Raw genomic sequence first — 27,823 nt, 5'->3', positions numbered from 1 at the left:
AGAAGAAACTGACACCTGGCCCTGTCAGTCAAGGGGGTGGCATGGAAAACAGAGGAGTTGAGGTGCACCATGGGGCTAGGGCCTGCCCTTGGTGCTCTGATGCCCTACTTCACATATAGAAGAAAACTCTATTTTCACTGGAATGGCCAAATGGATTTTCAGCTTCCAGGTATTGTTTTAATCCGCAAAATCAACCCCATCAGGAAGTAGGCCTGGTTTAATAAGGTTGATCCTGCCTACAGGGCCGCTTACATTTTCGCTGCTCATTTTGGTGTAATTTTACATTATCTTGTCATTCTGTATTGGAAACACGCACGGAACTATAATACTTTCCAGATGCCAGGATAGTGGAATTGCACTATAGATAATAATGTATATATTATCTAAATACTGATAACTAAAAATGTACAGAAACCGTTTCTTGTTAGGGGTGATACTGCTTGTTCTATTACTCGAATCACAATCCTTACTCCACACAATTGCTACCGTATAAAGCTGCTCCAGACTTTATAATTCTTTTATTCTAGCTTCAGAAATTCCAGCGGTTCTGTTATAAAGCAGTCTGATCTTGCAAAATCAAAGTGCTAGACTGAACGTGGTTAAGTAATAAGAAGGCTCTTTGATTTAAAAAAATAAACTAAACGTTTTTGTGGTCTTAGAATTATTTCTAATCTTTATTTGCCGGCATGAACTGGGGGATGTGTATGCAAAAAATGAATTGTTATTTACTGCTGTGTCCATCTGCTAATTCTTCAAAATCCTGTTGATGGTTTTAATATTGTGAAGGCAGTAACCTTACCATGAGTCGGACCGTGTTTCCCCGAAAATAAGCCCTACCCCGATAATAAGCCCTGGCGCTATTTTGCAGGGTTTTTGGAGTAGGCTTAAAATATAAGCCCTACTCCAAAAATAAGCCCTAGATACAGCCGTATTTTATTTTATATAAAGGGAAGGTGGGGGCAAAGCGCGGGCTGCAGCAGGTCAGGAGCGCTCACTAATGTCTCCTAAACTGCCATGAAACTGTGGGCGGGCAGGCGGGCAGCGCAGGCTTCAGTAAATTAGCCTTCACTGAAGCCACCAGCCCACGCATACAGCGCGGCACTAAGCAGCACCTGACGGGCAGGCTGGCTTCACTAAATGCTAAAATTATGCCGGCAACTCGCGATTCCTTTCACTTTCACGTTGGGCGGGCTGGCGGCTTCTCTGTATGCCCTGTACTGCCGCCAGCTCGCATGTTCTTACTTACATGAAGGAGGCAGCAGAAGGACCTCCTTCTCCTCTCTGCTGCCTGGAGGAGCTTCCTACATCTCTCCCGTGCCGTGTCTGCTCTCCCTGGTACCGTAGATTGCTGCCTAGGTCCTTGGGTAAGGACAGCTTAGGGGCAATATACAGTACTAGAATGAAAAATGTGTGGCAAATATGACTATAACCCCCCTCATCCATAGGAATGCACCCATGTACTGCAGTATATGGGTACATTCCTATGGATGAGCGGGGGTTATAGTCATATTTAATATAAACACTGTCCAGGGACTGTTCTGTAATTGGCATCTGTCTATATAAAATATGTTCATGGAGCCAAAATAAGCCCTACCCCAATAATAAGCCCTAACCCTTTTTTTCTGAGAAAAAAATAATATAGGATCCTGTCTTATTTGCAGAGAAACACGGTAGGTTGCACTAACCAGTGGGTGCTGTCAGTTCTTTCAACTAACAAAACACCAATTGATATTAATCGAGTCAGTTACCAGTGCAATATGAAAAAAAGAGTTGAGCGGCACACCTCTGTGGTGAAGGTGGTGCATAGTGGTATACAAAGTTCATGCAATTGAAGAGAAAACTACGGCACTCTATTTGCTGTTTTGTTAAATGCTTATTTAGTGGAAAGCTTTTTTGGATTTTTTAAACTTTTTTATCCATCCAGAGAATAATATTTAGCCACTGGCCAACGTTTCGGTCAACAATAGACCTTGATCACGGCCTTAGTCATGGTGCTTGTAGTTTGGCTGGATGGCGCCATCCTGCCAAACTACAAGCACCATGACTAAGGTAGTGATCAAGGTCTATTGTTGACCGAAACGTTGGCCAGTGGCTAAATATTATTCTCTGGATAGATACAAAAAAGTTAAAAAATAAATAAAAAAAAAGCTTTCCAATAAATAAGCATTTAACGAAACAGCACCTAGAGTGCCGTGGTTTTCTCTTCAGTTACCAGTGCACACATATCACAAACCGAATTCTAGATTGCAAAGAAAGTCACTCGTTGTCCTGCAAGTGGTACCGTGCATGGAAAAACTCTATTCTAATAAACTTATGTTGCATTGTAAATCCAAGTTTTACATTTTCACATTTCGATTAAAATAATTGAATGACTTCATCCCACTCATCAACAGGCCACACTCCATTGGGCTGAACATTGGATGGAGAGTTTTTCCAGTCCCAGACTTTAATAGGAACATCCCAATTCTTGCCGTAATTTGCTTCTATATAATCTACAGTCTCACATGGGACTTGGACCTTGAGCTCCAAAAATTCTGTCCAGCAAAGTGTAAATTTTGGGAACAGGTATCTATAAAAATAAATAAAGAATAACGTATTTGAAAATATATAGCATCTGTATTCTGATACAAATAGTACATAAACGTTTCCATTACAAATAAATTGGCCAGAAACAATGACTCTGGTACGTTGCATACATTTTTTTTAAACAGGTCCGGCCCCCTGCACCCCGCCAATCAGATATATAAAGAGGCCGTTCCGTGAGTGCTCAGGCCTCCTCCTAGGCCATATGATGTTACGTTCATCGGTCGCACGACCTAGATGCTGCTCAGTCCCATTTAGGTGAATGAGCTTGAGCTACAATACCAAGTACAGCCACTATCCATGGCACTGTGCTTGGTAAGCTGCAAGGAGGGCTCTGCGCTCACCGGAGCTCCAGTGAGTGAAAGGACTTCCTCAAACAGCAGATCGGCGGGGGTGCCATGAGTCGGACCTCTGACAATTTCATATTGATGACCCATCTTGAGGGTAGGCCATCAATATGCAAGTCCAATAAAAACCATTTAAGGAGTATTTGAAATCACATCATATAAACAATAAAAGCGTCTATTCTAACCAGAAGGGTTAAATTCCCATTCAATATACAAAAATATCAGATGGCAATAATGCTACAGTCATAAAAAAAGTTCTTACTTAAATTTCTTGCCACTTTTGGCTTGTGTGCCACCATTCCACATATAGTCATCTTCTTCATAGAAGAAAAAAATGTCAAGTTTCACATCATCTCTCCCAAGAAAAGAGAGTTCCAAGCTATCTTCTACCTGAAAACAAAAGGATATCAGATAAGACAAAAACTATCAAATATTCCTAAACAGTCCAACACTGATTTATGTCCTCTAAGACTGACAAATATGATTATACATTGTGCCTCAAGTCTTAAAGATTTTCAAAGTATCTGCTTAACAAAACAAATGTGGATTACATTTAGAGTCTGAACCTACGTGTCCTGATCAAGGTCTTTTTGTGCTGGTTCTCAGTAATTTATCACCAGATCAAGGTTTCTCAAGTAGCTCAGGTCCTAACACTCACCTAGGTGCACCTGTGAGGCCTGGGCCATATCAGCCAGTCTTGAGTGAGACTCGCAGACTCCTCCCTCCTCCCATTGTTAGCATGGTTACATGCTGGAAGGTAACTGGTGAGTTGTCTGTAAGTCAGACCTCACAGGTAGGTGAGTATTAGGACCCAAGCTACTTGAGAAACCTTGGCGCGATGCTCAGGCTCAGACATGTCCTCCATAGTAGGATATGTTGGCTAATCTCTCAATTTTAACATCAGTTATGAGGGTTTAGTAAGAACCCAGGGTGAACCTGTCTTTGCTAATATTATTATATTGTTATATTGGTTATCACATCCACATAATTGCTATCTTGTTTAGGATGTTTATTGTGGTACATGTGGTCTGTTGCGGGCATCCTCCACTGTATGCATTTTTTGGTAGGGATCACCATTAGCAACAGGCCACAAGTGCAGGATTTGCTCCCCTTTATATATGCACAACTGCATGTGGGTTTGAGCACCTCCTGCCTGTTTAATACCATGCCATTTTTTTTCAGTTTTTGTATATAGAGATTCCTGGAGGTGTATAAACTCCAATTTAAATGTGCCTGTTTTCCATCTACAGGCCACATTTAGGTGCACCTGTGAGGCCTGGGCCATATCAGCCAGTCTTGAGTGGGACTCGCAGACTCCTCCCTTCTCCCATTGCAAGCATGGTTACATGCTGGAGGTAACTGGTGAGCTGTTTGTGAGTCGGCCTCATGCTCCTGTAATTTGCCCACTGGCTCCTGGTATCGCCTGGTATACGGCTCAGGTAGGTGAGTGTTAGGACTCTGAGCTACTTGAGAAAGCTGGGCGGTGCTCGGGCTCAGACATGTCCTACATAGTAGGACATGTTGGCTAATCTCTCAATTTTAACATCAGTATGAGGGTTTAGTGAGACCGCAGAGTGCACCTGTATTTGCTAATATTATTACTCTTTATTTCTATTTTATGTTTCTTCTGAAAATCACTCTCAGATATTCCATCGGGACTGGGGACTAATCCTGTCTAAAATGTAGACCGCAAAGATGCGACAAATTTATCACAGTGGCTTACACTGAATGATATATGTGATGCACTTTTTTCCAACTTTACACCCTACTTACTAGTACTTCTGGCTTATTGTGTGCCAAAATCAGTTTTTTTTTTTTTTGGTGTCGCATCTCGTGTTAAATATCTTTATGAAGCAACATTACCACATAAAGTTAATCAAACTGCCTGATATCAGAGGTATTGTATTGCAGAGGTCGGCAACACAACTGTTAAATGACACTGCCATCTAGTGGAGTGTAATAGAATAACTCCTATCTGGTTCAGCTGAACTGCAGCTCTGCTACACAGGATCTGTGTGAATTTGTGAAAATAACATTTTAGATCTCTTCCACAATGGCTAATACATATTTTTAACCAAGCTGCTAGCCATGTTTCTAGTGAGATGGTGGCCTATAATGTGTGTGAGAAGACTACCCACCGTACGCATTTCCAGCCTACCCCATTCCAGACTCTCATTCATAGCTATGTATCTAGAGCTCTGGGCTCTGGCCTTTTATGCATAGAACACCAATACAAAGCTTCATATTCACCTTCACATTACACTGCTGTTTTAACGCTAAGTGCACATATACGCAGCGAAATGTCCAATACAGGCTGGTATTCTTAGCTGCATATACCACCGTGTAAGAAATGGCCACCAGTTTTCTGAGCCAAGTCTATAAATAAAGCCAAGGCAAAGAGGAAAAACAGAACTGCTGGCAAAAACCGAACACTAACCATGCCAAATCTGTGCTTCAGTGGCAGCCCGGCCTTCTCAAACGCCGGAACTAGATCAGGCTTGGTTCACTTATTAGATCCCCAAATCCGTACAGAAGAAGGCTTCAGCGGAAAACGTTTTGACTGGAAAACCGCAAAATAAAAGCTTTATTATGAAACCAAAGTGGAAGAATGGAGTCCTTCTTATGCATATATCTGTTTGGGAACCATCTACTGACACCAGATATCCAATTGGAGACTATCCAACCTATATATAAGCATATGCATTACCTTAGCATTTCACAATACCATGTAAACATTTACCCAACTCTCTATCTAATAATTCATCATATGGAATATTGAGAAGAATGGGCTTACCAAAATAAGCATAAAAAGAAATAAAACAAGAATGATACTAAACCCAAACAGTATGTGCCAGATCACATCTGTACTATAAATGTCATGCACTGAAAGAATTTGGCTGCAGTTTCATTAGTGAGCGATTTGTTTCATGACTCACAAAATACTGTATATATTTTTTACACTGTCCTGTATTGTGAATCATTTGAATTTTTTTTGTTGGTTTGTAGGCCTTTTCTTTGCTAATCAGGGTTAGGCTACTTTCACACCAGCATTTTTGCTGGATCCGTCATGGATATCCGTTATGAACGGATTTGGTTGTATTATCTCTAAAATAGCCAAGACGATCCATCTCTAAAACCATTGTGTCAATGGAGGACGGATCAGTTTTCTATTGTGTCAGAGAAACAAAACAGAGGATCCGTCTCGCTCCGCACCACATCGCGGACAGCAAAATGCTGCTAGGAGCGTTATTCTGTCCACGATGGGGACTCAACCAAACGGAACAGAATGCATTTTGGAGCACTCCGTTTTGTTCAGTTCAGTTTTGTCCCCATTGACAATGAATTGGGACAAAACTGAGGCTTTTTTCTCTGCTATTGAGATCCTATAACGGATCTCAATAGCGAAAAGGGAAAGCGCAGATGTGAAAGTAGCCTTAGTGCCTCATTCTTTTTGCTTTATTTTTATTCTGTCATGTTGTGGTTAGTAACCTTCTAGGTTATTGTATTACCTAAACATGTCCCACTGCTGATCCAGAAAGCCACACCCAACGAGTCCAAGGTGGAAGCTGCCATGTGTAACAGTGCTTTGGCTTTCTTTCTAAATTCTATCCCATCCAGTGATGTGTCGTCAGGATAGAGCTAGGGGGAAAATATAGCATTTTTTTAACACATTATCCATGAAGGAAACTTGACACCTGGGTAATCTGCATGCAGTATGTTACAGAGCAGGAGGAGCTGAGCAAATTGATATACAGCGGGAATTTATCAAACACCGGAGTTTCTGCCGTCCTCTGCACAGACCTTGTGATAAATTATATGCATCCTCCGGCGCCTAGACCGAAATCTATGGCAGCTCCAATCTGCCAGAAAATTGGTGTAAAATAAGACAGGCTCCCTGACCTGCCCCATTTTTGAAAAAATTGCGAGGACAGCGTAGAAACACCACTTGGCACAGGGGGAATGATAAATGACTTCCATAGTGTTATAACGTGTAATTTATTTAATAAACCTCTGATCCCTCTATTCTTAGGAGTCATGAGGGCGGTCCTATCAGCGACTGTTCACATCTGCACTATGTCTATAAGAGAATTTATAACACTGCACCAAATCTTTTGTTCAGCAGATCCAAGCGGCATCACTTCTAACAGGTTCTATCTTCGACTTTTGGGTTTCCATCAGTTTGACGGGAAGAATAATGCTGCATACTGTAGACAGTACTCTTGCTGTCAAATGTGAGGGTAAGGCCTCATGCACACGACCGTCGTTCTGGTCCTCATCCGAGCCGCAGTTTTTGCAGCTCAGGTGAAAACCCATTCACTTCAATGGGGCTGCAAAAGATGCAGACAGCACTCCGTGTGCTGTCCGCATCCTTTGCTCCGTTCCCTGGCCCCGCAACAAAAAAAAAAATAACATGTCCTATTCTTGTCCGTTTTGCAGACAAGAATAGGGATTTCTACAATGGGCTGCCTGTTCCATTCTGCAAATTGCGGAAGGCACATGGGCGGCTTCTGTGTTTTGCGGATCCGTAATTTGCAGACCGCAAAAAACGGAATGGTCATGTGCATGAGGCCTAACATTGATGTTATAACCAATGGAAGGACCAAATGCAATTCAGAAGAATCCAGGTTAAGTGGAATATCGTATAAAGAAGTAGATCTTGTTCAGGCAAACACAATACTAGGAAAATAAGAATTCTTTACACTTATGTACTACCGTAAATCTCTTACAGAACAGAGAGAATACAGAACCTGCTTTACTGTAAGTAGTAAACTGAACCAACCTTAAAAAATGACCGAGCTTCTTTATAGCGGCACTCTAAGAACCTTGCATTTGAAACCTCAGATAAAAATAGCGAGGGGTCTCTTGGGATCTTCACCTGTATTTTTTCCACAGTAATCTGGACCAGATCAGCACTGAAAAAAAGTGTATGGGGCAGATTTACAACAAAAAACAAACAAAGAAACTGTCTTTCTTGCCAATGGCAACCGATATCGGCGCAGGTTTCCGTTTTTCAAGAGCACTATAAGAAATGTAAGCTGCTCTTTGGTTGCTATGGACAACAAAGAGTTTTTCTTTTAGACAATTTAATAAATCTTCCTCTTTGTTTTGTGTTGTTACCTCAAATTCTAGATTCCTTTCAATATAGTGACTATGTATCCACATGTATTCGTACTGTTTAAAAGGAAAATTTTAGTCATGACACAATGTTACAATCATGACCTTCCTTAGCAAGACATTAACAGGACATAAGTCATAATAGGGCCCAAAATGAGTCACATAAGGTATAAACACATCATTTTAAATGTGTTAGTCCTACAGCGTTTACAGGTGACATTTTTACTTTTCCCACAGTGGGAGGAGCCTAGTTGGTCTGTGTTGGAGAGCGTATGACAACAACTCTTGGCCCCTAAAATTGGGAGAGATTTATCAAAACTTGTGTAAAGTAGAACTGGCTTAGTTTCCCACTGCAACCAATCAGATTCCACCTTTCATTTTTCAAAGCTCCTCTGGATAATGAAAGGATCAATCGGATTGGTTGCTATGGGTAACTAAACCAGTTTTCCTTTATTCCAGTTTTTATAAATCTCCCATTGTGTGTGGGAAGCAACAGAAAGTTGATGTTATAGTAAAGAACAGGTAGTAGTGATAAGATTCATAGAGGTATGGAATATATATACAGTATATAAACACTAGGGAGATTTATCAAACTGGTGTAAAGTAGCCCATAGCAACCAATCAGATTCCACCTTTCATTTACAGATTCTTTGGAAAATGAAAGGTGGAATCTGATTGGTTACTACAGGTAACTAAGCCAGTTCTACTTTACACCAGTTTGATAAACCTCCCCCCAAGGGATTAATTTACCATAGACTCGCATTTTACACTGATGTATGATATCCCCTGCTCCTCCGGCAGTCCGTGCACCTAGACTGAAATCTATGGAAACTCTGAGCTACTATAGATTTCAGTCTTCTTTTACACCAGAAAACTGGCATAAAAAATAAATAAAAAGATAATTTACCGGTCCGTTACCACAACCTTTTCAGAAAAGTGGTGAAGACCGTCTAGAAACACCACTTGCACCTAGATTGAGGCACAATGGAATTTAAAATGCTGCAAACAACATTTTAATTCCAGAAAATTATTGGAGTGTGGGGAATGATAAATTACCCTCCTAGAGATTGGTGTCTGGAAGGTTCTTTTAATAGCAACTTCTTTAGCGCTTTTTTCAAAGGTTGATAACCATCGCTTCCTTCTCCACCTTACCTACTATAAGCCCCAGCGTATTGGCCAAACTGAAGCTTTCGAAAAGGTGCAAACTTTCTGTCCATATTTCTCTTTAGTCTTAAAGGGCCGTGCCAGAGGTAGTTGCCACTTCTTTCATAAAAGACTACTAAATGTATTGTGTGAGCGGCCATTTTGAATATATAATGAAGAGGTATTTCTGTGCCTGAGAGATCATCCATCCCTTCCAGTCGTGGATCTCTTCCATCATATTTCTGCCACTGAAATCCCAACTTCTCTGCTGCTTGAAAAATGCCACCCTAGAACACATTTAAATCTTTTAGAAAGTATGTCATGAAAGATTACAACATCAACTACTAATGCGGTATCTCGAGAGGCAGTAGACGCATCTACAGTAGTGATTAGGTGAGTGGATCATGCCTGCTACCATCCTGTATAAGGCTAGCTACAGTACCGTAACCCTATTCTCCTTGTTTGTGACAGCACCGATGTCATGAGACATAATCTAGCGCTGGAGCAGCTTACAGTATATCTCGGGCTTACTTTTGGAGTAGGGCTTATATTTTAAGCCTACTGCAAAAACCCTGGAAAATAGCGCTAGGGCTTATTATCGGTGTAGGGGAAAAATTAGTACTTTAGATCTTTATTTTGTAGCCACCACATGTGACACGTGTTATCGTAAATACCGTACTTGTATCCCCATGAAATAACAATTCTGGCATAACTCAACATTATGTCCTTCCTCTGTTAATGTGGATTATAATGTAGTAAGTAAAAGTTGCATTTTATTTTCTCAAGTTGAAGCTGGATTTCTTGACAAATATTGGGTTATCCCTGCGCTCAATGTCCAAAGAGCAGTCCAGCTCCATAGTACAGGCTGAGGGCATCAAACATCCCTGGAACAGTGACAGGTCCTTTAATGTACACTATATTGGGAAACTGCATTTATAACAATGTCTAATATATAAATGCCAATAACTATTATTATTGGGATCATGCTTTGTATTCAAGTGTAGGGGTTCACATACCTGTTTGCAAGGTAATTAGATTTTAAACTCCCTGCAAACAGAAAGCAGACTGCAGTTTAGGATGGTCTGGGATTTTTGCTATAATTACAAGGGGTCTACATGCCTAAATGCATAATTGAAGGGGACATAAGCCTTAAATGCGGCATCATTTTGTGACTAATAAATTCTACAAATTTTGCATTTCCTGAACTGTGTCCAATTTGACACCTAGAGACGGGTAGCACCAAGCCTGGTATTTTTTCTAAAAGGGGTTGTCCCACAGAAATATTTGACCGTTTTCAAACCAGCACCTGGATCTGAATACTTTTGTAATTTCATGTAATTAAAGGGGTTTTCCAGGATTTTACTACTGAGGACCTCATGATAGGTCATCAGTATGTGATCGGTGGTGGTCCGACACCCAGGACCCCTGCCGACCAGCTGTTTTGAGAAGGCACTCCTGTAAGTGTTGTGGCCTTCTCGGTGCTTACCAAGCACAGCGCCGTACATTGTATATCGGGTGTATTGTAACCCGTTCAGCCTAATTCACTTCAATGGGGCAGAGTGCGATATCAAGCACAGCCGCTATACAATGTACGGCGCTGTGCTTGATAAGCTGCGAGAAGGCCGCGGTGCTGCCTTCTCAAAACAGTTTGGTCCCAGGTGTTGGACCCCCACCGATCAGCTACTGATGACCAATCCTGAAGATAGGTCATCAGTAGTAAAATCCCAGAAAACTCTTTTAGGCATTTACTATAGCCACTGAGTATTTCAATGAAATCTATCTATAATGCCACCTTTTTCAAATTCTCTGTCCACCTCGCTGCGGTGGATGCACATGCTCAGTTCCATTCTTCAGCTGCCACCAGCTGTAGCAGACAGAAGACGCCCCCCTGAGAAAGGACACACCCGCTTAGCTGTCAGCTTGAAATAATAATAATAATCTAGCAGAACAACCGGAGGAATGAATGTGGAAATCTCTGGATCCATGTGTGGTACAGGGCTGGTTCTAGCTTTGTATGAAAGAGACTGTCATGTACTATATGATCTCAGATTTAATTTTTTTTACGTTAATCATAGGATCATTCCTTAGACATAGACTCCTATAAAACAGCCTGTGTCTGCTGACAGGAAAACTATGAGGGATTCAGCTCTGCCAAGGAACGCTGCCATTTAGAACAGAGGGTTGATATAATAATATGTTATACTATGTACTATAATACTTAAGTACGATATGTACATTGCATTACTTATCTTGTATGGATATTGAATTACTGTGTGTATTATAATCCAGAGCTGCCTTCACAGTTCTGCTGGTTGTCATGTTCACAGCTTAGCTAAACTTCTATAATTAGCTTTTCCTATATAAGATTACTGTACAGAGCTTAGTGTAACAACCGTATGTACCATGCAATCTCTATGCAAACACCGATCAAGCAAGAACACTGGGAGATTTCAGTTCTGAAGCTGAAGCATTGTGAATTCAGCTTTCCTGTATAATACAGACTGTAACTCGGAATCAGCGCATGATAAGTAAATCATACGGTAATTCTAGCTGTAAATTGTAAAATGCTGTTTAAAAAGGTGAGCGTGCACTAGGTATCTATTAAGTAGGAAATATCTCGTATTCTTACTTTATGTTCCCATATCTTGTCCAGCAGTCCAAATGTGGTGATGTCTCTCTGCTTGCAGAAATGTTGACATCCAGGTGGCAAACTATCTGGTGAGCTCTTCAACTGTTCTAAATCCTTACTTAGAGGTCCCAAAATTTGAGTGTCCACTAGAAAAACTGGTACATTGTGGTTGGTAACCAGGTTTAAGAAGCTCTTAACCACTCTCTGAAAGGAAAGAGAAAAAAAAAAGTATTTTAAAGGATAGGATCCACTGGCATCCAGAGCAGCACTCAGAATTCTGAGGGTTGTTTGTTGCAGACATTAGCGCTGTGCTGCCAGAAACCTAAGAGTAGACCATCTAATGGTATAAACATCCCCAAAATGCACAAGGGGAAGGTCTACTCTGTACAGACAATAACCTAGAAGGGGCAGCTGGGAATGTTGGTGCAGTGGCTGTGTGCTTGAGAATATTGCTGTGGATGAGAATGGGGTACAATTCAAGAACCGAATTTCCAGAGCTGTAAACCAAGACTGGGGTAATTTAGCAGTGAATTTGTGCCAGTTCTCTAGCATAAAAGCATAAAAAAATATGGCATTTGAACTGACATCCATATTCATGACGTCCTCACACCACTTTTCCAGCAGGTGAGCTTGTGTTGTACCCTGAGTAAGTTTTAGGGGTTTTCTCCAAATTTTCTGATTAGAAAACTGGCAGAAAGTAATAGCAGGTCAGACGTGACACATAACACTACATTCTAATAAGCCGGCTTCCCATTCTCTGACACAATGACATTTCTTTTGTCACGTTTAATGTCTATCAATGCCACAACTGGCTCCTTTACGTTGACACTAGAGAGGAGCGAATCGAAGCTGATGAAGTAAAATTCGTTTAGAATTTCAGGAAAAATTAGATTCGTAACGAATGCGAATTTCCTCGCGCTTTGTGTTAACGAATTGCAATTTTCCTAAAATGGTGGATACACGTGTAAGGACTGAGGACATGGAACTCTGGGAAAGCGGGATCACCCAGATTGACATGCCTCCATGCAGCCAATCAGCAGCCAGCCAGCCAGGTGATGTCACAGCCCTATAAATACGGCAGCCATTTTAGATTCCGCCATTTTCCAGCGTTCAGAGTGCAGGGACAGACGTGTGAAGGCACTAGGGGCAGCTATTGGAAAAACCTCTATGTTTAAAAAAAAAAAACTGAAAAAAAGATTTATAAGTGCAGGGAAAGGATAGGGAGGAGTCATTTCACAGCATCTTAGTGCAGGGAGAGACGTCAGAAGGCGCTAGAGACATTGATAGGAAAGTGATTTACAAGTGCAGGGAACGATTATCTGGGGATCCAAATAGTCATTAGACAGCTCTGTCATTCCACCTTTTTGTTATTGTGCTGCAAGTGTTATGTTGGAAAGCCTTTAGTGGCTTATATCTTAGTATCTTATTCAGTACGACAAGAAAAATATACATGCATTTCACTTCTGCAGTTATTTCTGGTGAAAGCGTATAGGGGCGTATTACAGTAAAAAAAGAAAATATATATATACGCACTGCACTGTTGCAGTTATTTCTGGTCAAAGCATATAGGGGCGTATTACAGTAAAAAAAAAATTATATATATATATATATACGCACTGCACTGTTTCAGTTATTTCTGGTGAAAGTGTATAGGGGCATATTTTAGTAAAATAAGAAAAATATATACGCACTACACTGTTGCAGTTATTTCTGGTGAAAGCGTAAAGGGGCGTATTACAGTAAAAAAGTGCATTTCTGCAGTTATTTCTGGTGAAAGCGTATAGGGGAAAAATAAGAAAAATATACACGCACTGCACTATTTAATTGTTTTCTGGTTAAAGCGTATAGTGGCCCATTTCATTCCAACAAGAAATATATATTCTCTGGTCACTTCTGCAGTTATTTCAGGAGAAAGTGTATAGGGGCGTATTTCATAAAAATAAAAAAAAATAAAAAAAAGATATATTCTCAGTGCATTTTTGCAGTTAATTATGCTGAAAGCGTATAGTGGCCTATTTCAGTCCAACAAGAAAAATATATGCTAAGTTCACTTCTGCAGTTATTTCTGTTAAAAGAGTATAGGGGCGTATTACAGTAAAAAAATTTAAAATATATATACGCATTTCACTGGTGCTTATTTGTGGCAAAAGCGTTCAGTGGCCTATTTTAGCACAGAAAGAAAAATAGATATACACTACGTGCAGAATTATTAGGCAAATGAGTATTTTGACCACATCATCCTCTTTATGCATGTTGTCTTACTCCAAGCTGTATAGGCTCGAAAGCCTACTACCAATTAAGCATATTAGGTGATGTGTATCTCTGTAATGAGAAGGGGTGTGGTCTAATGACATCAACACCCTATATCAGGTGTGCATAATTATTAGGCAACTTCCTTTCCTTTGGCAAAATGGGTTAAAAGAAGGACTTGACAGGCTCAGAAAAGTCAAAAATAGTGAGATATCTTGCAGAGGGATGCAGCACTCTTAAAATTGCAAAGCTTCTGAAGCGTGATCATCGAACAATCAAGCGTTTCATTCAAAATAGTCAACAGGGTCGCAAGAAGCGTGTGGAAAAACCAAGGCGCAAAATAACTGCCCATGAACTGAGAAAAGTCAAGCGTGCAGCTGCCAAGATGCCACTTGCCACCAGTTTGGCCATATTTCAGAGCTGCAACATCACTGGAGTGCCCAAAAGCACAAGGTGTGCAATACTCAGAGACATGGCCAAGGTAAGAAAGGCTGAAAGACGACCACCACTGAACAAGACACACAAGCTGAAACGTCAAGACTGGGCCAAGAAATATCTCAAGGCTGATTTTTCTAAGGTTTTATGGACTGATGAAATGAGAGTGAGTCTTGATGGGCCAGATGGCTGGATTGGTAAAGGGCAGAGAGCTCCAGTCCGACTCAGACGCCAGCAAGGTGGAGGTGGAGTACTGGTTTGGGCTGGTATCATCAAAGATGAGCTTGTGGGGCCTTTTTGAGTTGAGGATGGAGTCAAGCTCAACTCCCAGTCCTACTGCCAGTTTCTGGAAGACACCTTCTTCAAGCAGTGGTACAGGAAGAAGTCTGCAAGGTAAGAAAAACATGATTTTCATGCAGGACAATGCTCCATCACACGCGTCCAAGTACTCCACAACGTGGCTGGCAAGAAAGGGTATAAAAGAAGAAAATCTAATGACATGGCCTCCTTGTTCACCTGATCTGAACCCCATTGAGAACCTGTGGTCCATCATCAAATGTGAGATTTACAAGGAGGGAAAACAGTACACCTCTCTGAACAGTGTCTGGGAGGCTGTGGTTGCTGCTGCACGCAATGTTGATGGTGAACAGATCAAAACACTGACAGAATCCATGGATGGCAGGCTTTTGAGTGTCCTTGCAAAGAAAGGTGGCTATATTGGTCACTGATTTGTTTTTGTTTTGTTTTTGAATGTCAGAAATGTATATTTGTGAATGTTGAGATGTTATATTGGTTTCACTGGTAAAAATAAATAATTGAAATGGGTATATATTTGTTTTTTGTTAAGTTGCCTAATAATTATGCACAGTAATAGTCACCTGCACACACAGATATCCCCCTAAAATAGCTAAAACTAAAAACAAACTAAAAACTACTTCCAAAAATATTCAGCTTTGATATTAATGAGTTTTTTGGGTTCATTGAGAACAAGGTTGTTGTTCAATAATAAAATTAATCCTCAAAAATACAACTTGCCTAATAATTCTGCACTCCCTGTACGCACTGGTGCATTTTTTTCTGCTGAAAGCGTTTACTGGCCTATTTTAGTACAAAAAGAAAAATATATTCTCAGTTCATGTCGGCGGTTATATGTGTTGAAAGCATGGCTGGGAGTCAGCGGGGTGGCAGCAGTGGGAGGTCGGGAGCCAAACGCGCCTGAGGTAGAGCACTTGCTTCGCAGAAGCCTACCTGGCCGGGAAGTAGTGGTGCAGGGGTTCACAGAAGTAGCGGCTGTAGCAGTCAGTAAGTGCGGCGGTTATATGTGTTAGTACAAACAGAAAAATGCATTCTCAGTTCACGTCGGTGGCGGTTAGATGTGTTGAAAGCGTTTAGTGGCCTATTTCTGTACAAACAGAAAAATACATTCTCAGGTCACGTTGGCGGTTATATGTGTTGAAAGCAGGGTGGCAGCAGTAGGAGGTCGGGAGCCAAACGTGCCCGGGGTAGAGCACCTGCTTCGCAGCAGCCTACCTACCTGGGAAGTAGCAGGGGTTCATGGAAGTAGCGGCGGTAGCAGTCAGTCGTGCGGTGGTTATATGTGGTAAAATCTTTATTGAGCGTTCAGCGCTGCAGTTATATGCGGTTAAATCTCCATGATGTCGCCATGATAAATCTGCAGTGTGGATGCCCCGTGTGGCTTCTACACACTTTCAAAATAATCCTTTAGCAGAGCGAATAGATGCCGGATGACCGGGACGCTCCATGACCTTCCCAGGAGCTGCTGTCGGGAGCAGCGGTTCATTCTTAGACGTCCGTATAGTGCGGTGGGAATCCAAAGACCCTTTCCATCTCCGTGCTCCTTTATACAGATGGAGTAGAGTTAATACTCCTGTTTTCTGAGATTTCTGAGTTCTGTTATCTAATCTAAGCAAACACCTTCAATTGCTTTTCAATGGCTTTTGTCTCAAGATAGCTCGATGAGTTAAGAAATTTGCGTTAAGAGCTGGAGTGCTAACCCTGCTCCATCTGGTATGTGGTAAGCTCTTTATTAAAGTATTATGGTGTAAAAAATAAATAGTATTCAGCGTTAAGCGCTGCACTTAAATGCGGTAAAATCTTTTGTGAATTATTTTGGTGGAAAAACAAATTGTATTCAGCTTTAAGCGCTGCACTTTAATGCGGTAAAATCTCTTGTGACTTATTTCAGTGAAAAAAAATTGTATTTAGCGTTATGCGCTGGACTTACCGTATTTTTCGCCCCATAAGACACACTTTTTCCCCCCAAAAGTGGGGGGAAAAGTGCCCCTGCGTCTTATGGGGCGAATGCTGGCCATTTACATCGCAGTCTGAGATGCTGCAGCATCGTAGACTGCGATGTATTAGTGAGGAGGGAGGAGGGTCTGTAGTAGGCGGGGAGAGCGGCGGGCATTGCAGGCACTGTACTCTGGCCTGCCGCTCAGTATGTACTGTATTATACCTAGTGTTAATCATAATATCTAAACTGCGCTCCCCCTGCTCCCCATCTGTACCGTACTTACCGGTACACATGTCACACTCCGTCTCCTGTAGTAAGCGCTAGCAGGCAGGCCGGGCTGCAGGCAGCCGTAACTCACTGAGGACACGTGCCTGCTCCGCCTACTTTATGAATGAAACAGGCGGAGCAGACACATGACCTCAGTGAGTTACGGCTGCCTGCTAGCACTTACTACAGGAGATGGAGTGTGACATGTGTACCGGTAAGTACGGTACAGATGGAGAGTGCAGTTTTGATATTATTATTAACACTAGGTATAATACAGTACATACTGAGCGGTGGGGCAAGAGTACAGTGCCTGCACTGACCCGCCACTCTCCCCGCCTACTACAGCCCCTCCTTAGGGATCTATGGATATGGGATAATGATTGGGGGGGGGGGGGTCTGTGGATGGCGTTATGATCGGGGGATCTGTGGATGGCATTATGATGGTGGGGGGGATCTGTGGATGGCATTATGATGGTGGGGGGGATCTGTGGATGGCATTATGATGGTGGGGGGGGATCTGTGGATGGCATTATGATGGTGGGGGGGGGGATCTGTGGATGGCATTATGATGGTGGGGGGGGATCTGTGGATGGCATTATGATGGTGGGGGGGGGGATCTGTGGATGGCATTATGATGGTGGGGGGGGGGATCTGTGGATGGCATTATGATGGTGGGGGGGGGAATCTGTGGATGGCATTATGATGGTGGGGGGGGATCTGTGGATGGCATTATGATGGTGGGGGGGGATCTGTGGATGGCATTATGATGGTGGGGGGGGGGAATCTGTGGATGGCATTATGATGGTGGGGGGGGATCTGTGGATGGCATTATGATGGTGGGGGGGGGGGGATCTGTGGATGGCATTATGATGGGGGGGATCTGTGGATGGCATTATGAAGGTGGGTGGGGGGGTCTGTAGATGGCATTATGAAGGTGGGTGGGTGGGTCTGTGGATGGCATTATGATGGGGGGGATCTGTGTATGGCATTATGATGGGGGGATCTGTGGATGGCATTATGATGGGGGGGATCTGTGGATGGCATTATGATGGGGGGATCTGTGGATGGCATTATGATGGGGGGGATCTGTGGATGGCATTATGATGGGGGGATCTGTGGATGGCATTATGATGGGGGGGGGTCTGTGGATGGCATTATGATGGGGGGGGGTCTGTGGATGGCATTATGATGGGGGGGGTCTGTGGATGGCATTATGATGGGGGGGGATCTGTGGATGGGACTGTTATTGGGGGATCTGTGGATGACACATATAGCAGTGTCATCCACAGATCCACTACCCCATAACAGTGCCATCCACAGATCCCCCCCCCCACCATCATAATGCCACCCCCAGATCCCCCCCACCATCATAATGCCATCCAGACCCCCCCCCATCATAATGCCATCCACAGATCCCCCACCCCATAACAGTGCATCATCCACAGATCCCCCATAATAGTGTCATGCACAGACCGCCATTAGTTCAAACCCACCAAAAGCACACCTTTTGGTTAAAAATATTTTTTTTCTTATTTTCCTCCTCAAAAACCTAGGTGCGTCTTATGGGCCAGTGCGTCTTATAGGGCGAAAAATACGGTATATGCGGTAAAATCTTTAGTAAATTATTTCGGTGGAAAAACAAATTTCATGCAGCGTTCAGCGCTGCAGTTATATGTGGTAAAAGTCAGTTGGCCGCTGCCTATCTGCGCCATCGTCCATCCTCCATCCTCTTGCAGGTCTGACCAGGGGCCCCCTCTGCGCTCAGGTTCCACTGCAATGGCTGCTGGGGAGGGGTGGGTTGGCAGGAGCAGTACCAGCTCCATCAGCAGCAGCCCGAGTCTACAGTTGCTGATGAGTAGCTTTCTTCACCCGCATAGTGAAGAAACTATTCACCAGCAGCAGCAACAGGTAGACCTGGAGCAGGACCTGAACAAGCAGGTGGTGCCATACTTAGACAGCACCCTGCCACCCCACATTGAAGATCCGCTGGACTACTGGGTAGCCAAACTGGATTTGTGGCTGCAACTAGCAGAGTTTGCCCTGGAAAAGCTGTCCTGTCCGGCCAGTAGTGTGGCATCAGAGGGGGTGTTTAGTGCGGCGGGGGCCATAGTTATACCAAGGAAAACTCGCCTGTCCACCCAAAATGTGGAGAGATTGACCTTTGTCAAGATGAATCAGGCGTTGAGCAGCCAAGATTTCCAACCACCAATTCCTGATGCATCAGACTAGATCATCCATGGTGCCACACCAACACTTTGATAAAAAGAGACTGGTTTCTTCTGACTACCTGCCTCAACTACTACTCTGATGCTGCAACCCGCCTGATGCCAAGTGCTCCTTCTAGCACCCACCTTCGTCAGCGGGTACTGGTATTGCCACTCACCGCCCCACTCTGTTACCGGGTCAATTTGTGGTCTCCTGATGCAGCTGCTGCTGCTGCCGCCATCTCCAAACTATGTCACCTTGCCACTCTGTGGCCTCCTCATGCTGGTGCCATCTCCATACTATGTCACCTTGCCACTCTGTAGTATCCTGCTGCTGCTATCTCCAAACTATGTCACCTTGCCACTCTGTGGTTTCCTCATGCTGCTGTCATTTCCACACTATGTCACCTTGCCACTCTGTGGCCTCCTCATGCTGCTGCCATCTCCACACTATGTCACCTTGCCACTCTGTGGTATCCTGCTGCCATCTCCACAATATGTCACCATGGCACTCTGTGGTATCCTCATCCTGCTGCCATCTACAGACTCTGTCATTGTGCTACTCTTTCAAAGTGTTTGTCGTGTGAGGTTGTGTGACGTCTGAAAGTGTGAGGAAAATATATATCATGAAACAACAAATATACAAAAAGTACATGAAAACAATGACAACCTCCTGATGCTGCCGCCACCTCAAGTCTCTGTCATTGTGCTACTCGGTGGCCTCCTCATACTGCTGCTAAATCCAGACCCTGTCATTGGGCCACTTTGTGGTCTCCTCATGCTGCTTCCACTTCACCACTATGTCATAGGTCCACTCTGTTGACTTCTCATGCTGTTCCCACCCTCCCCACTTCATGACTGGGCCACTATTTTGCCTTTCGGCCTGGCTAACATCATGATTTATTTGACCTTTCTTCTGATCTGTCAGAAGGAAGGAAAAATGAAACGCACAACGGATGCTGTCTGTGTAGCGGCTGTAAGGCCTGTACCCACTCCTGCTTTTGGTAGCAAAAAGCAGGAGTGGGTAAAAAACACAGAAGACATGCAAGTATTCCATTCACGTGTCATCTCTGTTTTACGTCCACTCCTGTTTTTTTTGGCATTAGCAATACTGGTGGATTATTGAGCAAATGCTGACCGAGTGAAGGGATGCTCAACAGACAGGATCCGTTTTTTGTGGGTTATTGTTGTGACGGATCAGAGGAAGGGCAAATTAATCAGTGACTCTGTCCGGGGGGCTCTACTTGTATACGCGTTTAACAGAACGGGTTCTGATAACATCTATGTGGAATCAGCTGGCAACGTTGCAAAAGGAGTGCGCTTCTTCTTGGCACTAACATCGATCTGTAAGGCTGAGTTCATACTTGTGTTATTTGGTCAGTTTTGGCCCCGTGACTGCTCTAATAAGTGAAGTGTGCAGTGATTCTAAGAGTGACACCTGTCATCTGCATGTCATACGGACTCACAGTATTATTTCACTACCGAAACAGACTCCCTACGCGTGTTACTACAAGGCATAGTGTTCTACACCACTATAAAGGCTCTCAAAAGCCAGGAAATAGCAATTTTTTTATGTAATTTAATTTAATTTTTTATTCACTCATCTCTAGTTGACACCTCTCTCTTAAAAATGATGGTATATTTGATTTTTTCTTCTCTAAAGGATTATGGGGGTAGTCATCTTGCCTGACCTGCTGTTACCAGCATTCATAGATATGCTGTACAGAACTTGTGCAGAGGGCATTGTGCAGGGAGGGGGAATAGATAAGCTGTGACCATCACGAGAGGACTACTGAAAAGAACAGGGATTGTCAGCTTATTATTAGTCTTAGTGAAAAATTGCTGGAGTTTTATTATTATCATTTTATAGACAGTGATATGGATAGTGACATGGAAACTTTGAAAAAACTAAAAATCTTCATTTCATACTGAAAACCTATCTTCAGGATAGTGTCATCCACACGTGGTCCGACTCCTGGGTCCCTCGCCAATCTGCTGCTTGAGTAGACCACTGCACTCCCACGAATGCAGTGGCCTCCTTCCAGCTTACCAAGCACAGTGCCGCCCACTGGATATTGGCTGCGTTTGGTATTGCAGCTCAGCCTCATTCATTGTAATGGGTCTGAGCTATGCCTAGGCCACATGACCGATGAAAGAGATTTGTCTTGGGTAAGCCGTGAGGAAGCAGTGGTGCTCAGTGGAGCTACTCTTCAAGTAGCTGATTGGTAGGGGTGGGACCCCAAACGATTACATACTGAGAAATGTGCCATCAGTATTAAGCACTCGGAAAACCCCTTTAATGTAAAAACTTGGTTTAAACAGTAAGCCATTTCCTTTTATAAATCCACTTGAAAATATCACAGATTATAAACACGCAGACCTTCACAGACCATCTAAGAAATTGACAGGAATCTGCAATAAACTATGCTTACTAGTACTATCTACTTACCCAATGTGTACTGTCTTGTGCAGCCAAACTTCCCTTCATCTTGGAGAAAGCAGGGCCATTCTAAATCAAACAAACATTACACATAGGAATTAATGTAAAAATATAAGATGACGTGCATATAAATTGACCTGCTGGAGAGAAATTCTGCAGAAAAATACAGACATATAATAGTATCCAAAACTACTGAATATTAGGGTTTTGCAATACACAGCATTTCGATGTGGATGTTATATATATATATAAATATAATTTTTTATTTATTTTACTCACTTACATAGCGCTGACATATTCCGCAGCACTTTACAGACATTATCATCACTCGTTGTCCCCAGGAGAGCTCACAATCTAAGTTCCCGATCAGTACGTCTTGGAGTGTGGGAGGAAACCGGAGTACCCAGAGGAAACCCACGCAAACATACAATCTCCATACGGATATTGTCCTAGGACCCCAGCGCTGCAAGGCACCAGTGCTAACTACTGAGTTACCACTACTTTTATTAAGAACCAGGATCAACAGATATATGGTAGTCTGCCACTAACATTACATATTATATCTCTATACTACATGACATGCTATTAAATATTACCTTTGCAGATATATAGTATCGGTAGTAGTACAGCTGAAACAGAAGAAACAAGGTACTTGCGGCTGTCAGCACAGCCAACACCACGTTTTTGTTGACTCGTTGCATTATCCCGGACTCGCAGACGTGTGATAGCAGATCATATCAACTGCAGTCATCTTCATCGGGTGACATGAAGCGTGCAGGAAAACTGTAAATATGTTAAAAATATGACTATTCCTGTAATCATGTCATAAAATACACACAGAAAGGGTCCATTCACACGTCCGTTATAACACTCCGTTTCCGTTCCGATTTAAATCGGAGCGTTTTTTCGGATCCATTAATTTCAATTGCCTCTGCAAAAATGCGGACACCAATCATAGTGCTGTCCGAATCACGGAATCCGTTCCGTTTTCCTATTTTCGAGAGGGCGGATCCTGAAAAAATTAAGCTTGTCCTACTTTCTGTCCGTTTTTCGGGTCCGTTGTCCATTCAAGACAATGAATCCGCATAAATGTGGATGACATGCACAAAACCATCCGAATGTCATCCAATTTTGCGGATCCGTTGACAGGAAATGGATGGAAAAAAAAAACCACCAAAAAACTGAATAACGGAAACACGGAACGGATTCGGAAGCACTTTAGTAAAAAACAAACGGAAGGTTGTACAGAAAAAGGGATTCTGTCTAAGAGGCCACCAATGTAAACCAAGCTGTTCCCAAAGAGCATGCAGAGGACGTATCTACAGAGCAAGCAGAAGGAAGAGGAGAAGCACGTCGTGAAGGGCATCTAGGAAAGGGGCTCACCGGCAGTTCTCTTCTGTATTGCGAGCCACTTTACTGAACTGCACCTGTGTTGGATACTGAAGCTCACAGCACGAGACTTTAGGAGCAGTCAGGGTCAGGAGTGATCACGATTACATTGCCTGGCCCTGTCAATCAAAGTGCTGAAGGCGCAGAAGTTTCAGAGAGAGCAGAGCTTCTAGGTGTAATGGCAACGCCCCCATTGCTCCTAGAGGCTCATTTGCCTGTATTATAACATAATTTGCAAGGTAGTGCCCTCTAGCAAGGCAGATCACACAAAATAGTGAATCTCACATCCATGATAAACTTTTGTCCTGTGAGAGCATTGACTAAGGCCTCTTTCACACGGGCGTCATGTTTTTGGCCCGGATAAGATGCGGGTGCATTGCGGGAAAATGTGCGTGAGTGCAAAACATTGTAATGTGTTTTGCATGCGCGTGAGAAAAATTGGCATGTTTGGTACCCAGACCCAAACCCGGACTTCTTCACAGAAGTTCGGGTTTGGGTTAGGTGTTGTGTAGATTTTATTATTTTCCCTTATAACATGGTTATATGGGAAAATAATAGCATTCTTAATACAGAATGCATAGTGCAATAGGGCTGGAGGGGTTAAAAAAATAAAAATAACTTAACTCACCTTAATCCACTTGTTCGCGCAGCTCGGCTTCTCTTTTGTCTTTGATCACCTTTGATCCTCTTTGAGGAATAGGACCTTTGATCACCTTGGTGACGGACCATGTGATGAGCACAGTGATGTCACCACAGGTCCTTTTCCTGTGCACAGCAAAGATGAAGACAGAAGAGAAGCTGGGCTGCGCAATCAAGTGGATTAAGGCGAGTTAAATTATTTTTTTTTTTAACCCCTCCAGCCCTATTGTACTATGCATTCTGTATTCAGAATGCTATTATTTTACCTTATAACCATGTTATAAGGGAAAATAATAATGATCAGGTGCCCATCCTGATCGTCTCCTAGCAACCGTGCGTGAAAATCGCACCGCATCCGCACTTGCTTGCGGATGCTTGCGATTTTGACGCAGCACCATTCACTTCTATGGGGCCTGCGTTGCGTGGAAAACGCACAAAGAGGAGCATGCTGCGATTTTCACGCAACACACAAGTGATGCGCGAAAATCACTGCTCATGTGCACAGCACCATAGAAAAATGAATGGGTCCAGATTCAGTGCGGGTGCAATGCGTTCACCTTACGCATTGCACCCGCACGGAAATCTCGCCCGTTGTGAAAGGGGCCTAATGGATGCAAAATATCAAAATAGCTTAAGCATGGGAAAGCTGAAAAAAAAAAGATATATATATATATATATATATATATATATATATATAAATAAATAAAAAGTAGGCAGTTTGGGCCATGTTTACAAATGCATTGTGGCTTCTGTCCAAGACGGGTTGTTTCATGGTTTTGGTACCAACAGAGCCTCATACAGCAATGTGAAAATTGACTTTTAAGCTCGTAAAGGGAATGTGTCATCAGAAAATGACCTATTGTTTAAATCAGGTTTTTATGTTTAACATATTTTTTTTATAAATTGATCATGTTATTTGAATTTTCCATGTCAATATCTATATTTAAACAAAAACATAAAATTCTGCAGTTTTCGCACTGGCCACTAAGGCTAATAATAGGTGTCACTTCTTGGTTTTCACAGATCACTTTACTGCAGTTATCTGCTTATCTGTCATTCTAATCCTGCCTGTAATGATAACACCTCTTGGAATTAATAAGACAGGATCCACCATTCCTTGTACAATGACCTCTGCACAGGTCATAGAGCATGCCTAGTAAACTCTCCTATAGAAGTCAATGAGGTCCCCTCCTGACCGTTGTGTCTATGGCCTATGGGGCTGCCATAAAGCAATTTTCTTAATGCTTTCTAAATACTGTTAAGAACAGAACGGCAAGATGGGCGCCCCCATAATAGTGTTCAGGAAATAGAATTTTAAAAAATCTGCAATCAGAAAATAAAAAGAGATTAGAAAAAAAAGATACAGATACAGTTTTTGGTGACACATTTCCTTTAAAATGGTTCTCTAACTAAAATTATTGATCACCTATCCAGAGCCCCCTCACTGAATGAAGCCGTAGTGCGCATGTTGCTTCACCACTCCATTGACTTCCATGAGACTGATGTAGACAGTGCTCCGTCATTCCTACAGAAGTGAGATTCCTCATTCTTGGAATTGCGAGGGTCCCAGGGGTCAAACCCAAGTGATTCATTATTTATCACCTGGTCTCTGGATAAGTGATAAATACAATTCATGGGATAAACCCTTAGACCCCAGAAGCGGCCCATTTTGTACTTCAGAACCCAGCATTTTTTTTCTTTGTCTCCACATTTTAAAGGCCATACCTTTTTTATTTTTCTGGGGATATATCACTAGCACTTGCTCCTTTCTGAACCAGTTGCAGTTTGTAATGGCAGTATTTTGGGGAATAGTTAAAGGGGTTGTCCAAGTTATATTTATTGATGACCTGTCCTCAGGATAGGTCATCAATATCAGATCGGCGGGGGTCCGACACACGGCACCCCCGCCGATCAGCTGTTTGAAGAGAAGGCGTGCGCGGTGCCAACGCTGCCTCCTTGTCACTGTTTACCTTCTCGCCGTTGCATCTACAGCGGTGAGCAGGTGTAATTACACCCAACCGTCCCACTCATTTCAATGGGACGGATCGTTCCCATACACTTTTATAGGAGCGATCCGTACCATTGAAATGAATGGGACGGCTTGGGTGTAATTACACCTTCTCACTGCTGCAGATGCAAGGGCTAGAAGATAAACAGTGACAAGGAGGCAGCGCTGGCACCGCGCACGACTTTTCTTCAAACAGCTGATCGGCGGGGGTGCCGGGTGTCGGACCCCAGCCGATCTGATATTGCTGACCTGAGGATAGGTCATCAATAAATATAACTTGGACAACCCCTTCAATGTATTGTACTAAAAAAATGTGGAAAAAAAAACACTGAATCCATGACAAAAAACACCTCTAAAAAGCCTCCCATTCATTTCAATGAGAGGCAGAAATTGCGTTTGAAAAAGAGGCAGCATGCCCTATCTTGGTGCAAAATCATTGCTGATTCTGCCATTGAAATGAATAGGAAGCTGAAAAAAAATGTGCCAAAAACCCGCACAGAAAATCAGCGAGAATTCCGCACTGATTTTTTCAGCAAGTTCACAAAATCTGTTATGTAAACATACCCTAATTCCGCCATTGTTTTTAGGGTTTCATCTTTAGTGTTCACTGCATGGAAAAAATTACATGTTCAACCTAATTCTTTGGGTTAGAGAGACAAAATTTCTATAGTTTTTGTTATGTTTTGCTACATTTAAGAAAATGAAAAAAAAATGTGTTTTTTCAATTGCTTTGAGTCACCATAACTTTTTTTTCTGCCGAAGGAGCTGTGTGAGGGCTCATTTTTTTCATGAGGTGAGCTATATTTTTTATTTATACTGTTTGGATACCATATTGGTACAGTTTTGTCATACAAATGCAGATTTTTTTGGGGGGAGGCGATGTGACTGTTTTTTTTTTCCTCTTTATGATGTACACAGGATATGATAGCCACTTAAAATGACAAATGAAAACTGCTCAGCACCCCTCAATTGCAGAGGTGCAGATCAGCTAGGTGTCCCCTTAAGGGTGTATTAGGCACTCCGATGCTAAAAGCGATCGTTGGGAGGGAAGCGCCTGCTAGCTAGCGGAGGAGACTGCTGCCATTAGATGCAGCGATCTCCTCTGCAGCATGGGGAGGAGTGATCACTATGCCGTTGCTCGTCCCCATGCAGGACAGCGGTGTGCCAGCGGCAGATCGGGATTACACAGCACAATCTGCCGTAGGCAAATCCAGATCTTTCAGCATACTGGATTGCCCAATGAACGAGCGTTTACTGGTTCATCGGGCGATCAGAGGCCATATTAGATTGCCAGATGATCGCTAACAAGCATTTGTAGGAACACTCGTTGGCAATTATTGGGCAGCAAATCAGCCCGTCTAATATACCCTTTACTCTGTCTAACCACTCAGAAGCTGTGGTTGCTAGTGACAACCTTATCTGAGGCTTTAACTGCTGTGATTGGCGTTGTCTTTGATCCCAGCAGTAATACTAGGGTGCCAGATGGCACCAATTGTGTGGGCACAGCTCCTGAGCCTGCTCCATCATATCATCGTAATTGTATGTTGCTGAGTGCCAACTAGCTACTTGCAACGTCGTACTATTACAGCGCTGAACGGGACAGGGTTAACACATATCACATTTTTATGACTGTTCCATTCACCAAAGGGTACAGTTACATGGTGACGTGTTGCGTGGCACAGAAGTCGCATGACATTTCATGCAATGTATTTCAATGGCGTCGCATCCAAGTCGGATTTTTTGCGACTGTTGCATTGCAGCATGTGTCATTGAAATACATCATATGGAATCTTGCGTGGTAGCCGTACACTCTTGTGTTGTGTGACAGAATGTAGAAATCCATGCACTCACTCCTGCTATATGGCACTGATATTGAGCCACAGATATCTCTCTCTCTCTATATATATATATATATATATATATATATATATATATATATATACACACACACACTAAGGTAATTAGAGCATATCCCCACCCTTCACGTCACATTACCCGCAGACGTCCAGCCCTGCTTGTCTGTAGAGATCTATGAAGTCATTGCTGTAGCAGAGAAGAGTACACAGTGCAGCGCGCTGTCACTTTAAGATAACGTTTTGTCTATACATGCTAGCACCTAG

The 27,823-nt window shown here is 42.8% G+C and overlaps 1 protein-coding gene across 1 annotated transcript; it reads right to left on the bottom strand.

Annotated features, from left to right (window-relative positions):
- Nucleotides 1-2,124: 2,124 nt before the first annotated feature.
- Nucleotides 2,125-27,823, bottom strand: LOC122944257 (fukutin-like). The gene is made up of 11 exons (XM_044302491.1): nt 27,682-27,823; nt 22,264-22,450; nt 21,677-21,736; nt 11,818-12,021; nt 9,198-9,475; nt 7,711-7,843; nt 6,440-6,569; nt 5,586-5,614; nt 5,368-5,427; nt 3,193-3,320; nt 2,125-2,569 (listed from the first exon to the last, which is right to left on the bottom strand). The coding sequence occupies exons 2-11, from the start codon at nt 22,366-22,368 to the stop codon at nt 2,356-2,358; spliced, it is 1,341 nt and encodes a 446-aa protein (XP_044158426.1). The 5' UTR covers nt 22,369-22,450; nt 27,682-27,823; the 3' UTR covers nt 2,125-2,355.

The sequence above is a fragment of the Bufo gargarizans genome, chromosome 7 (assembly GCF_014858855.1).
Source record: "Bufo gargarizans isolate SCDJY-AF-19 chromosome 7, ASM1485885v1, whole genome shotgun sequence".
NCBI classification, from domain to species: Eukaryota; Metazoa; Chordata; class Amphibia; order Anura; family Bufonidae; genus Bufo; species Bufo gargarizans.
Note: the sequence above shows the minus strand (reverse complement) of the source record. Positions and strands in the feature narration are given on the sequence as shown.